Source organism: Phoxinus phoxinus, assembly GCF_949152265.1.
Source record: "Phoxinus phoxinus genome assembly, chromosome: 2".
Taxonomy (NCBI): domain Eukaryota; kingdom Metazoa; phylum Chordata; class Actinopteri; order Cypriniformes; family Leuciscidae; genus Phoxinus; species Phoxinus phoxinus.
In genome coordinates this window covers 37,648,870-37,665,685 of record NC_136877.1, presented here as the reverse complement: position 1 = coordinate 37,665,685, position 16,816 = coordinate 37,648,870, and the positions used below count along the sequence as shown (strand labels likewise).

The window sequence follows — 16,816 nt, the reverse complement described above, 5'->3', positions numbered from 1 at the left end:
AACACCTCTGCTTGCCAGAGATGGCTGCCGCGTGGAACAGCAGCAGAGTGAGTCAGAGTGAACTCCATTTGAGAAATTACAAGGGCCATCAGCAGACTTAAAATAAGCCCCGGACATGCTGAGCCAGCAGCCACCTCAGATCTCAATCGCAACAGACGATTTCTAATCGGACAGCATTTGCGCCGCTGGCTGGAATAACGTAGACCGGGCAACGGCCTCTAATTTATTTCTGATGGATCAGGAGCTATGCTAAATATAATTAGAGACATAACTGAGGAAACAGATGCTCTACCCTGAATCTGTCCATCATGTACTCTATATTAAAGTTTCATCCAGTACCTTATCCAAGGGCACAATGATGGTAGACCATGAATCTGTCATTGTGGGATTTGAACCTACAACCTTTCAGATAGCAGTCCACTATACCACCCCGTCTCAGTAACGCTCACATACCTCAAAGTTTCTTGATGGCAAAACTGTAATGGAGTATGAGAGCACTGTTGTACCTGTATCACTTCCTGTGACATGCTCATTATGGATCTGCTGAAATCCTGGGATTGGCTGGGTGGTAAGATACCACACTGCATGAAGGACGTCGGTGGCATGGACCCGGTTGTGATCTGTGAGTGGAGAGCAGATCAAATAAATAACACATTGACGCTTCGCTGGAATAATTTCCAACCGTTCTCAGTTTCACATGACACAAATCTGCACTGTGGTCCAATTTGAGAAATACTGGAACAATTCTAACCCAGTTTTCAAGTTTAACTTTAACAAGAAATTGTTTTTTTTCTCACAGGGGATATCACGATAGCCATTCTCCAGAGCGCAAAAGTACGTCATGAATTCCCGCACAGGGATTTTGAAGATTTCGAACAGACCCGTGTCCTGGAACAAAGTGTACGCCACCTGAGAGAATGTAACAAACAGAACTTCATTAAGACAAGACAAGCAGTGAGCCATTGAGTCCCTGCAGATTCATGTTTATTGCCACACAGTACTGAGAGAGACCACTAGCATTACATCCAGCTAAATCTATGAAATGCCATTCACATCAGATCAGACAATAAAAGTGTGTAATTGGTTGGATTTAACGAAACGGGAATGGTTTTAATTATCTAAAAGAGAACCATGTTTTCCACCAAAGTGATGAAAAAACTCTCAATTTGACTAATGCTGATTTCCAGAACTCAGGAATTTCATTAGCTTCATCATGTCAATAGGATTTTTTAATGCTGGGCTTAATATTTGGAATTACAAAGCACTAACATAGCTGAGAATCCTGCCAGTCTTCCCTCCCGTAATGTCCATCAGCTCAAAGATCTGGAAGTTCCAGGTGTTGATCTTTTCCATGAGTGCTTCATGCTCCACCAGCATAGAGTCCAACCTGAACTCCTCATTTCCCTGCCAGAGATCAATCACAGTCAGCAGACAGAAGGTTTTGCAGTAATCTCAGCTTAGTCTTACAGAAAAAGTCATGCCTGGCCACTTTTCCAGAGATAACAACGAAAATATTTGACTAAGTCAGCTAAATTTATGTTGTCCTCACACGCTCTTACTGTAGACCCCTTTGAGCAGAACAATAAACCGAGGATTTGAGGAGAGATCCACTCAAGAGCCACAACTATAAATCCACCAAGCACATAATAATGCAAAAGTATGGGAATGCAAATAAGCACTCTTCTTCTAAACTCAACTCGGCTTGTTCAACAGCTGGCCACTTTAACAACTGCCAGATTGGCCAATAAAAGGAGCGGGAGAGCGGTGGAATGGAGATGAGGGCATTTGAGGTTACGTGAAAGAAAAGCTCTTCTCTTGTGGGGCTTTCTAAGGCGAAACAGCACTTAATAAATTAAAATGACTTGTCCACAAGCAACACTGGGTCTTGATTTCAGTTCCTGAGGCAATGTTTTAGACATTAATATAATGAAACCATGTGGGGATAAAGTGCAGTTCACCGTGTGAGCGCTTTACCTCAGAGTCCAATGAGGTCTGCTCTATACTGGAGGTCTGTTCCTCTTCCTCGGTCTGGCTATTTAGCTTTTCCTCCGCTGTGTCTGGAGTCCTTTCCTCCTGAGACTCGGCCTCCACGCTCTCCTCTCGGATCAGGTTTTCCCCACCATACTCAGCTCCTTCAGCTAAACAAGCAAGCAAAAGCATAATTTTGAGCGTTAAACCGAAGGATGGACTCAGGAACGACTATATTCCTATATATTCCTGAAATAGCTTAGTACCTTTACCTGAGCGTGTTCTTTGCATCTCATTGGCTGTTGAGTGATGGCCCTCACCCATTTCCACATTGGCCACACCTTTCAGCATCTGTCGGCCACAACTAAAAAAATACAAATAATTTTTTCTCGTATAAGGTCCAGCTTCATTGGTCTACTCGTCAGAGAGAAAAGGGAAAGGGTTCTAGAAGTTACAGTACCTGGTGCACAAGGGGGCCGAGACATGACCTCGATACGGTTGCTGGAAATCAGATGAGCTCAGTGTGTAGCCCATCGGTTTGTGCAGGTTGACACTAGGCTTGGTGAGGAAATCAGCAGTGTCTGGGAACTCCACCGGAGAGCGTGTGACCAGAGACGAGCCGGAAGCAGCAGAGAGACTGTGACTCGGGGAATTGACGGGGCTCAGGCTGGGAGAAGCACCTATATATATGAGAAAAATATATATATTAAGTTATTCACACACACAAAAAAGAAGTAATATATACACAAATAATCAGATCCACTGCTATGATGAACATATTTGTCCATTTCAGAATCAACATTTTTATATTTTTATATTATTCATATATTTTTGTGGGCTTTTAGTCAAGGTGGTGTAATTGTACAGAGACTGCTAAAGATCTGTAAATGTCTCATTAACATACTGAAACAAACGGAAATTCCTGAAAAATAAATGTTGGCAATAAACAATCGTTGCTTGTCTGTCCAATTAAATAAATGATGTGTAATCAACGTACTGTACAGGTAGCCATTTTGTTGACCTGCAACAAAACAAGTAGAAAGGACCCTCATGCATGTGTGTTTGGGTCATTGTGTGTCATTATACATTTATAAACCTTAAAAAATAGGATTTATTTTAACTAATTTTTTGTGTGTGTGTGTGGTCTTGTTTATTTCATTTAGGAGGACACAAATTTGCACTTTTTACTTTTTACTTAAGGGTTACACCACATACTATTAAAACACTTTAGATTGACTTATCTGTAGAATACAAAAATGTACACTATGCATTATAATATAAACTTTAAAAAAAGAAAGAAAACAAGATTTCTAAGACCTTGGCTCAGGTGTTGCACAGCACTTTTTTTTTAAACATCTACTAAGACATTCTTGTTTGTTATTTGCCAACATAAGGATATAGCTGTTGCAGTAAAGCCATTTAAATCAGCCTGACTAATCTCTTTTTTTTTTTTTTTTTTTTTTTTTTTTTTTTACAAAAAATGATATGAAGAGAAGGTTATTTCACTCTTGATTGGTGCTGACCTGGTCTTCTGGGTACAGTGTGGCCGTAGGAGAGGGTGACGGAGGACGATCTCTGTTTAGGTATAGTCAGCAAGTTGCTGTTGGGCCCATTAGAAACATAACTCTGGCTGTAAGAAGAAAAAAAGTATAGAAGTCATGTCACATATGTTTAGGCCCAGTGCTAAGTATGGGAGAAAATCTGTGCCATTAATTTTAACATTGCAAATTGCGTTAAAACAAAGCTGAGATTACACTTATACTCTTATATTACTACACTCATTGAGAGCTGAAAGCACAATTAAGTGATTTAATAAATCGAAATATTTAATAATTATGCAAGGAACGAGTGATGTCAATTTACTTTAGATGAAGTTTCTTTTAGGGATTCTAAAACCAGCTGCTGACTAATTTCTTTTTAACACTGCCACCTTGAGGACAAGCAGTAAAGTTACAGAAAGCACATTGTCCTAATAAAATCTTAAAACTATTGCCTTTTATAATATCATGAAATGTTTTTTTTTTATATCACATTTGGTGACGACTACCAATCCACGGATACAAATGCACTTGTGTTCCTGTCCTAGAGGAGTACAGAGAGTGTACTAAGGTCTGTAAAGAGTGTAGTCGTGAGGCCTGACCTGCTGAGCTCAGAGAGAGATCTCTTTCCATTGGTTCGTTCCCAGCGTGAGGCGGCAGACTCCATTGGGGGCAGAGAAGAAGAGGCTGAACTGCGCCTCAGCTGAGGGGTAGGGAGACTGTTCCTGCTGCTCAGACCCTGAAAGTACACAGTCGTTTAAGTAAGTAACGTGACTACAGTACACACCTGTTACAGAGAAAATCCCTTTGGAGCTACCTAAGGAACAACTGTGCTCAAGGGCACAACAGTAATGGCTCATGGATTACTACTTGCAGGGATCGAACCAGCAAACATCCTAATATCCCATGGTATTGCGCACTTAGCCCCAAGTTGAGGCAATATTTCAAAATACTCTCCTAAATTATTACTGTGAAACATTACTACAAAAAAAAATTCTGAAGACCTTTCTGAATAAAAGACCTTTCTGAATAAAAGTAGTATTTTTATTTTTTTATCATACCGACCCAAAACCAAATGGTACTGTATATTTGTACCTAAAAGGACTATTTTAAATGCATTAACAATGTAACACTATTAAGTGCAAATCTCATAATGAACATACATTTACCATATAGTACATTATAATGTGATGCCAAAAAGCGTTTAAAACAACTGATTTTACTTTTTAGTTTGACAAAATAGTAAAAAATAAAATAAATAAATATATATATATATATATATATATATATATATATATATATATATATTTGTGTAGTCTTTTTATCAGTTATCGGCCATAACATAATTATCAGCTTACTAGTATTGGCCATAATACCAGAGCATAGAAAAATACATTCAATTATAAAATCATTGTAATTAGGGGCCAAGTACCAAAGATGCACAGGCACCTATACTGTTATTGTTAGTGTTCTTATTTATTAATTATAATTATATATACGTTTATATCTAAATATGTAACAATTGGCCCTTGAGTAGCTTTAATATAGAAGCTACATTCTGTTGATGTCTACTTTTCCAAAAGTGTAGCTTGACCTAAACTACTTGAAATCATGAGTACCTTGTAGTTTCCGAGTCTCTTCCCCAACACTGCAGCTCACCTACCTTCAGTGTCTTTCTCTCTAATCTCTCAGAGGGGTCTTCCATCTCAGCACAGGGGTAGAAGCCGGGGAAGGGTGTGAAGGGGTTGACCCGTGGTCGGCAGGACCCAGAGAAAGTTCCCATGAGGCTGCTGACGCTGCGCAGTGAGGAGAGGACGTGGGGTGAGAGAGAATGGTCCATCAGCAGGTCTGAGACCAGGTTCCTGGCCTCGTTTATCACAGACAGATCCACGCCATTCCCACTCACTGCACCCTAAGCACACACAGAACACATATTACAACATCCATCGAATGCTCAAATTAGGCAGCAATTTACCTCACACTTATCTGTTTATGGGACTTATACTGCCTCCTTGTGGTAATTTAGAGGTACAGTGATTTTTCAAACATTGACAAGTTTTTTCGGTCACACTTCAGATTACAGTCCAGTTATCACTATTAACTATGACTTTTCCCTCAATAAACTCCTAATTACTGCTTATTAATAAAGTTTAGGTATTGGGTAGGATTAAGAGGAGAATAATGATCATGCAGAAGAAGGCATTAATGTGTGCTTTATAAGTACTAATACACAGCCAATATCCTACAAATATGCATGCAAATAAGCAACTAGTTAATAGTGAGAATTGGACCCTAAACTAAAGTGTTAACGCTTTTTTTCCATACATTGCATTCATGCTGCACATTTGACCAAATTCATGCATTGCCTGGGAATCAAACTCATGACTCTGGCATTGCTAGCCTCATGCTTTACCGTTTAAACAACAGGAAGGCCATCCCACTGCTCCAGACTTGTGCGAGTAGTAACTGTACTAAAGAATGACTCATTCCCGGAGCCATCCATTTGATAAATCTAGCCAAGTAGCAGAGAGAGTTTTTGATGATATCCACTCAGCGGAAAAAAGGAACCGTTCATAATGATATTACAGGAAGAACTCTGGGTGTATCTATAAACTCAGCTAGTTTTAATCCATCTTCGGCCTTGTGCGTACATGCTGAGCTCATTTTATTGATTGTATTTAATTCAAACCTACATAATTTTTTGAAGGGGGTGGTTCTGATGAAAGTAATAAAGTAGAGTGGAGGCACTGCTGCGACCTGCGCGCGTGTGTGTGCGTGCTCACACACATGTGTGTGGTAAAAGTGCACAGCGAGCACTTCCTCCAGGCTTTGACGTCATTTGGCAAGCTTTATGTGAGCCAGGATGAGGGTTATCCACTCGCAGGTCAGCCGCAGTAATGAGCGGCGGGCAGATGGAGGGGCTACAGGCCTCAGCATGCTAACAGGCTACACACGGTCCTCAGATGGTCTTTCAGACAGAGAGCGTGAGGAGACGCTGGTCTGCATGTGACTGACTACACAGATTACACTCTTAATTCCTGACTTTACATCAGTGCTATTGTAGTATCATTGATGAGATAATATATTCATTTTAATTCATATTTTTAATTTGATTTTCTGTTTTCACTGTAATTTCAATTAGTTTTAGTAATTTTGTTGTGTGGTTGTCATTTTTACATATAGTTGTGTCTATATAGTTTTTATTTTAGTATTCTTTTTTTCAGTTCATCAAGTTAATCTGAATGAAAATCTGAATTAGCTGAAATAAAAGTTTTAATATTTTATTAAAAATATTTTTTTTATGGTTTTAGTTTCAATTATAATAATTATCCTGCTGTACAAAGCATAAAATAAAACTTGCACACAAATAATAATACATTTAATAATGTAATTTACAAATAAAATAATACTGTGTGTGTGTGTGTGTGTGTGTGTGTGTGTGTGTGCGTGCGTATGCGTGCGTGCGTGTATTTCGAGTCCTCATAATTCAAATAGCTTAAAAAAAACATAAAAAACAATGTTTTAGTAAAAATGTATAATGTTTCCTGTGATTGGTAGGTTTAGGGATAGGGGCAGTGTAAGGGGATAGAATATACCGTTCGTGCAGTATAAAAACCATTACGCCTATGGAATGTCCGTGTGTGTGTGTGTGTGTGTGTGTGTGTGTGTGTGTGTGTGTGTGTGTGTGTGTGTGTGTGTGTGTGTGTGTGTGTGTGTGTGTGTGTGTGTGTGTGGAAATTCACAGATTAGTTAAAAGCTAAACATGAGCAGTACTGACCTGATATTGCGGCTTGTACCATTGTTTCAGATCCCAGTCCCACAGGATCATCTAAAAGGACAAAAAACAAAGGCTCTTTAAAGCACATTTCTTTCACGACTGCCACCCTGCACAAAACCTATGGAAAGTTAAGACAAAGAAGCAGTTAAATTAGTTATTTTTATGCTGCTGACGTTCCTAGAAGCATTTAAAAAATAAACACTTTTCTAAGTATTGGTTTGTACAACCGTTTGATGTGGGAGTGAAAATTGTCAACACCTGAGCAACGTTTTTTTTTGTGAGCAGAAAGCTGCTAAACGAAAACCTTTCTGGCGCTTGCACAGAAAAAAAAGAAAAGAAAACCACTTTAACCACAATGAGACGTCAACAATAGCGCTCACAGATCTTATCTAGCCAAACTACGTCATTTGACTGCATTTCCACGTTATCTGTCTCACAGGCTCAGAGGAAAGTCAACCAACAGAAGCCAAGTCCCACAACACTATCACTGAGATAGGTCACAGACTCTGCCTGTTTTCTGCTATCATGAAGTAACAAAGCCACTTTTACAGTTACACTGTAAAAAAAAAAAAAAAAAAAAAAAAAAGTCTAAATACCATAATGGTCTGTAGACTAAAACTCATTCTTTGAAAATTGAACTAATCCATTACACACCAAATAATAGAGGCCCAAACTTCAAAGCAAACTTGCACAAAAAGTCACAATCTTTATAGAAGCAACAAAACAAAGCAGAACACACACTTCACACACTAAACAGACATTTGATAAAATGTGATTTCATTATGCATTGCATTCAGCTAAATATAACTTTTTTAATTTAGCAATATTAGGAAATACAAGACATTTTAGACTAGGTGACAAAAAATAAAGTGTTAATTTATTTTTTCAAATATCAATATTTTCGGTTAAAATTGACATTCTATGAATGTATAAGAGAATGTATGTTTTAGGTAGCTACCATCAATAATATGGTTTAGGCTACTTTTTGAAAATCACTGAATAGCATTTTTTTTGCAGTCCTGCAGAGTGAAAAATTAATTTTCAAAAGGATATATTCCATGCATTCGTATGACCACATATTAATTGAAAGACTTCATGTATAATACTTTTACAATAATTAGAAATTTTTTGTTTAAGATTAAGGGATTTATAACCCATTTAATTTTACATGTTCTGCACCAAGGAGTCTGGTTTACTTCCGTTTACAACAATAAAGAGAGATAAAGCGATTTCTTTCGGGGATATGGAAAACTTTTCAGGGAACATTGGCAAAAAAATAGTTTAACAACCAAGCAAGCACAAATGAACTAGAGTTCCCTCATTATCAAAACAGCGGCCTGTCACACAGTCTTAAAATAATCAGTCAAGCAGAGTTCGAGAGAGTTCTCGGCCAACAACGGCTCATATGTGAGCGGTCGCCATGTTAAACTCGGAAAGTCACTGTAACTGAATGGCAGAGCAGCGTTTGACCACATGGGGGAGTACTGGTGACATGTGAGAGAAGCGGCTCCGAGAAGCAGAAGTGCCTGCACCTGCGCTGGCCGTGTCATGTGTCACTTCCAGCAGCTCTGATCTTTAAAACCAGCACTCAAAGCTGTCCAAAAGACATGACCACAGACTCTTACTTATCCGACACGCACGAGGCTCAGAGAGACACAGATGGAATCGATGGAAACACTGTGAGACTGCAAACTAAGTCAATACATTAAAAAAAATAAAACAACAACACATTAATTCACATGATGAAGATGAAGACTAATTTGAGTTTAAATTACTCAATTCCATCCCTGGATCTGGATTTGCTTATGATGTCCACACAGTGGACACACGCTGTCCACTCACAGCCTTTCACTCTCAACTCAGATGTTTCACTGATCAGACAGAGATGATCACTGTTAGCTGTCAGCATCTGCTTAACACCATCAGACATTTAGTATGGCAAATAAGCACTGCCATGGCAACCTGACAGAGGCCAGCAAACAATAGCACAAACGTCATGGCAACCATGAAGGCGGGAGATAGATGGAGGAGAGATGTGTCAGAAAAAGCTAAGGAGTCAACACTCTCTCACATGCAGAGTTTTGAGGGTCAAAAATGGCCACTGGTCAGATACGTTTCCATCAAATCAATCATGTGGCATAGAGCTTGTTATCTACACAAACAAACCCTCTGAACGGCCCACAATGTCACAGAGTCACTTGCATCAAATCTCTCTACTTTTGTTCTTTACGGTCTGTTGAGCCAGTAAACTTCACAGACGTAACAGAGATTACCAGAACAATAAAGGTGGGGTTGGTTTCATAACCCTGTTTCCATGAATTTGTAAAAAAATGTGGATCCCAGTGCGCCTGGTATTAACTATTAAGATCTGTTTTCGTGAAGTGAACAGCACTAAATGCAAATGGGGTTCAAAACATTTTGTGAGGCAATCACTCAAACCACATTCGTACATTTGTGATTACACTACAAATACATGCAGTTTCAACTAATTCGTCCTGATATATTACTGTTCAAAAGTATGAGGTCATTAACATATCTTGAAAAAGGAATTCATTACTTTGATCAATTTAATGCAACCTTGCAGAATAAAAGTAATAGTAAAGACTTTTAAAATGGTAAAAGACATCAGTATTATATTTTCCACAAAAATATTAAGCAGCAAAACCATTTTCAATATTCATTATAAATAATAATAAATGTTTCTTGAGCAAATCAGCATATCAGAATGATTTCTGAAGGATCATGTGACACTGAAGACTGGAGTAATGATGCTAAAATTCAGCTTTGCCATCACAGGAATAAAATTACATAAAATATATTCAAATTAAAAAAGAAAACAGTTGCTTTAAATTGTTAAATAAAAAAACGGTAATTCAACGGTATTAGTAATAAAATAAATGCAGACGTGGTGAACATAAGATCAAAAACATTCCAAAATCTTACAGAACCCAAACCTTTGAATAGTGTTATGTCCCAGACATAAAAGTGAAAGACTGCCTACATACCTGTCAATCAAAGACAGCAAGACAAGTTTTTTTTTCACCAGGTGCATGCAGCTTTAAAAGAACATTTTGAAATGTGCACACACACAAACAACTTCACGAGACTAAAGACGGATGTTGACATGACACATATCATATGAAGTACAGCTAAGGTTCAGTTAATGTATTCCACTTAAAACATGTTTGTTTTTAGATTAAAATGCATGTACATTTGAGAACACCATGCAGATTTTCCTTCTACATGATGCATGTAGTCATGAAATCCCCTTGAAATCAGACCACAAGTGGTTACAGGAGGCACACTTGAAATGCAACTGTAAAAAGTAAAAGAATATTGTCTTACCTTCACTACATGAGTGTACAATCTCAACCACTATAAAAAAAATTAAAACATTCCAAAATATTTTGAAAGGTAAAAAGTATTTTTTTACTAATACAATTTATGAATATTGTTAAATCATTAGGGTTACCATTTGACAACTTGACCTAGCCTTAATACAAATCTATAGTCAAATAATATTCAAATTAGTCTCTTATGCTCACAAAGTTTTCATTTATTACATCCCATCTAATAAATGAAGTAAAACTAGTAATATTGTGAAATATTAGTACAATATAAATGAACATATATTTTATTTTAATATATTTACCAATGCAATTTATTCCTGTGATGGCAAAGCTGAGTTTTCAACATTATTACACCAGTCTTTAATGTCACATTATCCTTTAGAAATCATTCTAATACTGTATGCTGATTTCGTGCTCAAGAAACATTTATAATAATTACCACTGTTGAAAACAACACTGTTGTTTTTGACGAACCAGTGATAAAAAAAACTGGATTTTTTTGAAGAATTGAAAATTCAATAGAACAGCACAAAATAGAATTGTCTTGTAAAAAAATGTAAATAGTCTTTGCTGTCACGTTTGATCAATTTTTGTTTTTCTTTACAGATAACCCACAGGTGCATTGTGGGAAATATGTGTCATATAGTACTTGCATTACAACACTCTGAAATAGTTCACTCAAAATAGACTAGTCTGCAGACATTCACCTACATAAGGTCAAAGTGATCATACTTTTTACATAAACCCAAAGCTAACACAAATGATGTGTGATCTGTGCTGACAACGAGACTAAATAAAAAAAGAGCCGTCAACAAAAATGAAAAAAAAAAAAAAAACGATTTGCACTACTACATTGTCATTATGAGAGCATCAAAGTGATGAAGTGTGAGACAGAGAGTATATGTATGAGAGCATTGTATGTTTGTGTTTGAGAGAATCACAGTTGAGTGGCTAAATAACTGTACACACCATCCGAAAGTAAGAGGCCAACCAGGGCTGGCCAAACAAAAACAGCATCATAAAAGCAACAGAGCTTCATCAACACACAACAGACCAGCCAGTCAAGCAGAACAACAAACCAACCACTGATGACACGTATCACCTTACAGGCAGAGACAGAGCGGGAAAACACCAGTCTGTACGTCATGATTTTATGAAAATGAGAAACCTGTTTTAATTGATTAAAATACTGCAAACAGTTGGGTGAAGTTTTTTCATAGGCAAATACTGTATGATCTGAGATCAAGGACAATGAAGCTATGACCTGATATACAACACAAGAAATGACAAGCATGTAGTTACTGGAAGTTATTGATACGGCTGGTTTGACTGGTTTTGAAAGCTCTTTTCGGTAACACATTACAATAAGCTTCTATACGTTCCTATTATGTAATGCAATGGAGCAATTATAGACTATATTTCTACAGTATTTATTCATATTAAAGATAATGTGTTTACACACAAATACATTGTTAATATTTTAAGTTGTGTCAAGGTGTATTAGTTGATGTATTATGACCAAACATGAATTATCAACAAATGATAGTATATGATAATAATAATAATAAATGTTACTTTGATTCAGCAAGGATGCATTAAATTGATCAAAGGTGACAGTAAAGTCAGTAAAGACAGTAGGCTACAAATATTTCAATTAAAATATTTTTTTGAACATTCTATTAATCAAAAAATCCTAAAAATAAATGTAGCATAATTTTCACAAAACAAAACATATTTGTTTTCAATATTGATAAAAATAAGAAATGTTTCTTGAGCACCAAATCAACATATTATAATGATTTATGAGGAACATGTGACACTGAAGACTGGAGCAATGATGCTGAAAATTCAGATTTGCCATCACTGGAATAAATTACATTTTGAAATATATTAATTAAATTAGTTATTTTAAATTGTAATAATATTTCACAATATAACTGTTTTTCCTGTATTTTTTATTAATTAAATACAGCCTATCAAAATACAACAAAAATAGATCTTTTTGTGATCTTAAAATCCCAGGGGGTCCCAAGTAAACAATTAAGGGTTTAAAAAAACAAACAAAACAAAAAAAACCTTTGGAAACCCCCAGCATCAGTACGTGAATAAAAGCTTCGAAAAGGAGCAATAAAAATACCAGGACTAATATTTAAAACTTATGCCTGCAAAAACACCATGTACAAAATGATGAGATCCTTATGTATACAATGATGAGATAAATGTGGTGCTTTAGGAGAGCCCAATCATGGATGGTAGCAAGAGTGTGTGTGTAGCAGAGATGAATGTGTCCCAGTGGGTGTCAGGGAGCTGACGTCAGTGCAGGCTAACGCCCCTCACGGCTCAGCTCATCAGCAGCAGCTGTGAGTGTGGGAAAGTCTTGGCTACTCTGCAGTCAACTCCAGCCAGTCTCACAAAGACAAGGTCAATGGCCCTTTCTCAAGTCTCATCTGACCCCTAGAGACGATCACATTTCACACTGAACATTAGGACTTTTCGGCTGCATTGATCTGAATTGCACATTCATGTTCTCCGGGAAAACGGTGCAATGTTTCTGGATGAAATCACATATTGCAGAATCGATTTGAATCATTTTTTAATTTAGGAAACACCACAAAAGCAAGAGCACTTCTCCATAAAAAAAAAGAAAGAAAAGTATTTCAAACTATGTTAATCAATGAAATATATGGCAACCTGAAAAAATTTTTGTGCCAAACAATTATCTGACAGATATTTATCCCAGTATCTCCCAAATCAATGCTTTGGTCCTTGAACTTGGGTACAACCCATCCTTAATGGCTCACAGTCCTGGTCATTACAGAGTTATGCCGTCTTCTGGAAAGCAGTCAGTGACTTCATGCGGAGCAGTGATTATGTCTGGCTCTCAGTCGCTGGTGTCAGGACTCTGACGGACAGGAGAGAGACTGGGGAAGAGGGTTATGTTGTCAGGAGGAGCTGGCAGGCCTGTGGAACATTCCCTTTGCGGAGGGGAATGAAGAGATACCGCGCCGTCCTGTGCTTTTCACATAGGAGCATCACTTCTCTCCAAACTACTGAGAATAGTTTCAGATACCGTAGACAAGCTTCCAACGTTCCACTTGGCCGAAAAGATATAATGGTAATTGCTTGATTGCAGTCTTCCAGGAAATGATGCAAGTCATTATAACCCGCTCTAATACAGAGATGCTGTAAATGGGTTGATGCATCAGTTGCAGTTTTATAAATTATTAAAAGTGGTTATGGTGTGATAATGGAGAGTTGTTCCAAAGGGAGGGTTTGAAAGCATTTCCCAACAATGTCGTCATGGGATGATGATTTTGATGGCTTTTCTCTCCATAGTAAAGACAATGGTCTTCACTTGGTTCATTGTCATATTTTGCACAAATCTAAACCTCACAAGAACTAATTTGATTAAGGTCTGGAACGCTGTTAAGCTCTAAGACAAGTTCCAGTTCATTGTGTGTGTTGTCTTAGTCTCAGTCTAAGCTCGCTAGCATCTGGTTTAGCCATCGCCATTGGTTTTGGAATTGCCGTAGGGGGGGGCCTTGGAAGTGGGGTTATTCGGTGGTCAGCCAGGGTATCTGATTCGCTAGACTAGGAGGAAGGGAATCCTGTCCTGTCTAGGGATGTGCAAAACTACATATTTTCAAAATGAGTAAAATTTTAAGTTAGAAAGGAAAGGACTGTTTTACAAAAAGGAATATCTTGCCTTTTAACATAGCATCTGAAAAACACAATACTAAATGGCGAGAAGCACAAAATAGTCCCGAACATTTTTATTTTTGTGTATTTGAAAGTCTCTTGTGCTTACCAAAGCTGAATTTTTTTGATAAAAATACAGTAATACTACAATTTAAATATTTGTTTTCAATATATTTTAAAATGTAATTTATTCCTGTGATGGCAAAGCTGAATTTTCAGCATCATTACTCCAGTCTTCAGTTACATGAATGATCCTTCAGAAATCAATCTAATTTCTGATTTGGTGCTCAAGAAACATTTCTTATTATTATTATCAATGTTGAGAACAGTTGTGCTGCTTAATATTATGTATCACTTTTTATTTGTCAGTTTTCTTCAGGCTAATTATTCAAATGTGATCAGTTTAGTCAGTTTTAATTGCTGTAACATGTCTTAATTAGAAGCATAGGTCAAGTTTAAAACAAGGAGTCCCCAACACTGATGACACCACGACCCTCGGTGACAGTTTAATAGAAAGGTTTAAAACAACAGCATTTTTTAAAAACATAAATAGGTTGCAACAATGTCACTTTTGATCAAATTAATGTGTCCTTGCTGAGTATTACATAGCAAATGCTCATCGCAAGCCAGCAGCCACAGAAGTTGCTGTCATTCCCCCCTAGCCAACCAACCAGATTCCAGTCACACCAGAGCAGGTGCTGTGAACAGGTGGGGTTGCTTTGTGGGGTCATCGGGGCAGCCCAAGGGCTTGGCTGCCCTCTCTTTCGCCCTGCCTCTGCACACAGCTGGCTGGCACAGCGAAGAGCAAAGAGCTCCAGAGTGACTGCTCTTTTTGTCAGGGCTGAAATGAAAATCCTGCTGTCTGAAGCTTGATTCAAAAAGCAGCGAATACAGTATCTGAATGTGCGAAGGATCTCTGGCACACAAGCGAAGGCACACGAGGGAAAGAAAGCAATAGATCATGACTGTTTTTGCGTCAATGTGATCAAATATTCAAACAAATGAAGCATGCAGGGCCATGCAAACGGGCCGTCCCGGCTGCTGTGCTCCTCTGAATTACAGCTCATCTCTCTGGGGTCACCTGCCTCCAACACAAACAGATGCTGATGACGCAAGTCTGCTGAGTCCCAGCCAGTTCGGTTCACCGTGCTCTTCGGTGTCACAACACCTCCACAACACCTCCATCCCAAGAAAACTACCATGAAAACAAAGGAGGGGACTCCAGGGCTGAACCCTGGAGGAGAGAACAAGTGTTTCCCAAAGGTTGGCCTTGACTTGTGTAATCAAGCTCATGTAAGTGCGGCACCAGAACAATGAAACAAGCTGGTTGGCCAGAAAATCTGTGCCGAAAGTTGCATGTCATTGGGAAGACCAGGCTCTGAACCTGCTGATGGTTTCCTCTCTTTCAAGTCACACTCCCTCCATCAAATCTGGCTCCTATATTTCAGAGCTCTTCCAAAGTCCAGCACACAGAGTCATCAGTATTGGGACTTCGTGTTTTAAATTTGACCTGTGCTTCTAATAAGACATGTTACAGCAAATAAAACTGACTAAACTGGTCAAATTTTAATAATTAGCCTGAAGAAAACTGACAAATTAAAGTAAATTGTGAAATATAGTTTACACCAAAGCATACATCTTTTTTGAAAGACTGTCAGAAGATTTGGTTTGAGTGTATAAATTAACATTATTACATTTAAAAGAGTGAAAGCAGTGTTTCTGGACTTCAATTGCACCACGAAGACTAAAAACAAAGAAAAAAAGTAAAATATGGCAGCTAAAATCTTGAGAGCTGAAAAACTACGAACACACGTGAGATTAATCTCTGCTAAAGTCTCTGTCTCTTCACTCATTCTTCAGGTTTTGGCTCTTGGCCGCATGCCAGACCGAGAGGAGCTTGCATAATAACAAACACGTTTTTGCAGGAACAACAAAAATGCCACAAGCTGAGGAAGGTCAACAATATTACGTCAATGATGAACTTTTTCCCACAATGGTATGCTTCAGGACTTAGGCTAATGGCCCATTGCTATTTGGCTTTGTTCAACTTTACACTGATCAAAAAAAAAAAAAAAAGTAGACGACATTATACAAGTCAAAAAGAAACAAAGAACCACATATCGACGTGTTTAGAAAGAATGAGGACATGGGCTCAAAACAAACCACACAAACAGGTTATGATCTATGTTTATAATTAACTGAAGAAACTGACAAACTGACACAAATGCAGAATGATCTCTGTATGTTTGACATAATTACCATGATTATGTACACTTTTCAGTTCAAATGTTTGGGGTCGGTTATACTTTTTAATGTTTTTGAAAGAAGTCTCTTTCACTAAGCTCACTAAGGATGCATTTATTTGATCAAAAATATACAGTAAACCAGTAGTAAATGTCAAAATGTAATTTGTTCATGGGATGGCGAAGCTGAATTTTCAGCATCCTTACTCCAGTCTTTAGTGTCACTTGATCCTTCAGAAA

At 37.8% G+C, this 16,816-nt stretch overlaps 1 protein-coding gene across 2 annotated transcripts in view; it reads right to left on the bottom strand.

The window, feature by feature from the left end:
* The window catches only part of pde3b (phosphodiesterase 3B), a 56,780-nt gene that overhangs the window by 10,811 nt on the left and 29,153 nt on the right, over window positions 1-16,816 (bottom strand). For both annotated transcript variants that reach the window (XR_013800523.1, XM_079638040.1), the window contains exons 2-11: window positions 7,285-7,335; window positions 5,170-5,418; window positions 4,109-4,245; window positions 3,492-3,598; window positions 2,429-2,648; window positions 2,241-2,332; window positions 1,975-2,138; window positions 1,270-1,404; window positions 798-909; window positions 507-620 (exon numbers count right to left, since the gene is read on the bottom strand). Coding sequence is in view for 1 of the 2 variants with exons in the window: in XM_079638040.1 (XP_079494166.1) it covers window positions 507-620; window positions 798-909; window positions 1,270-1,404; window positions 1,975-2,138; window positions 2,241-2,332; window positions 2,429-2,648; window positions 3,492-3,598; window positions 4,109-4,245; window positions 5,170-5,418; window positions 7,285-7,335 (1,381 nt within the window). In the remaining variant the exon portion in view is untranslated. The remainder of the gene's footprint in view (window positions 1-506; window positions 621-797; window positions 910-1,269; window positions 1,405-1,974; window positions 2,139-2,240; window positions 2,333-2,428; window positions 2,649-3,491; window positions 3,599-4,108; window positions 4,246-5,169; window positions 5,419-7,284; window positions 7,336-16,816) is intronic.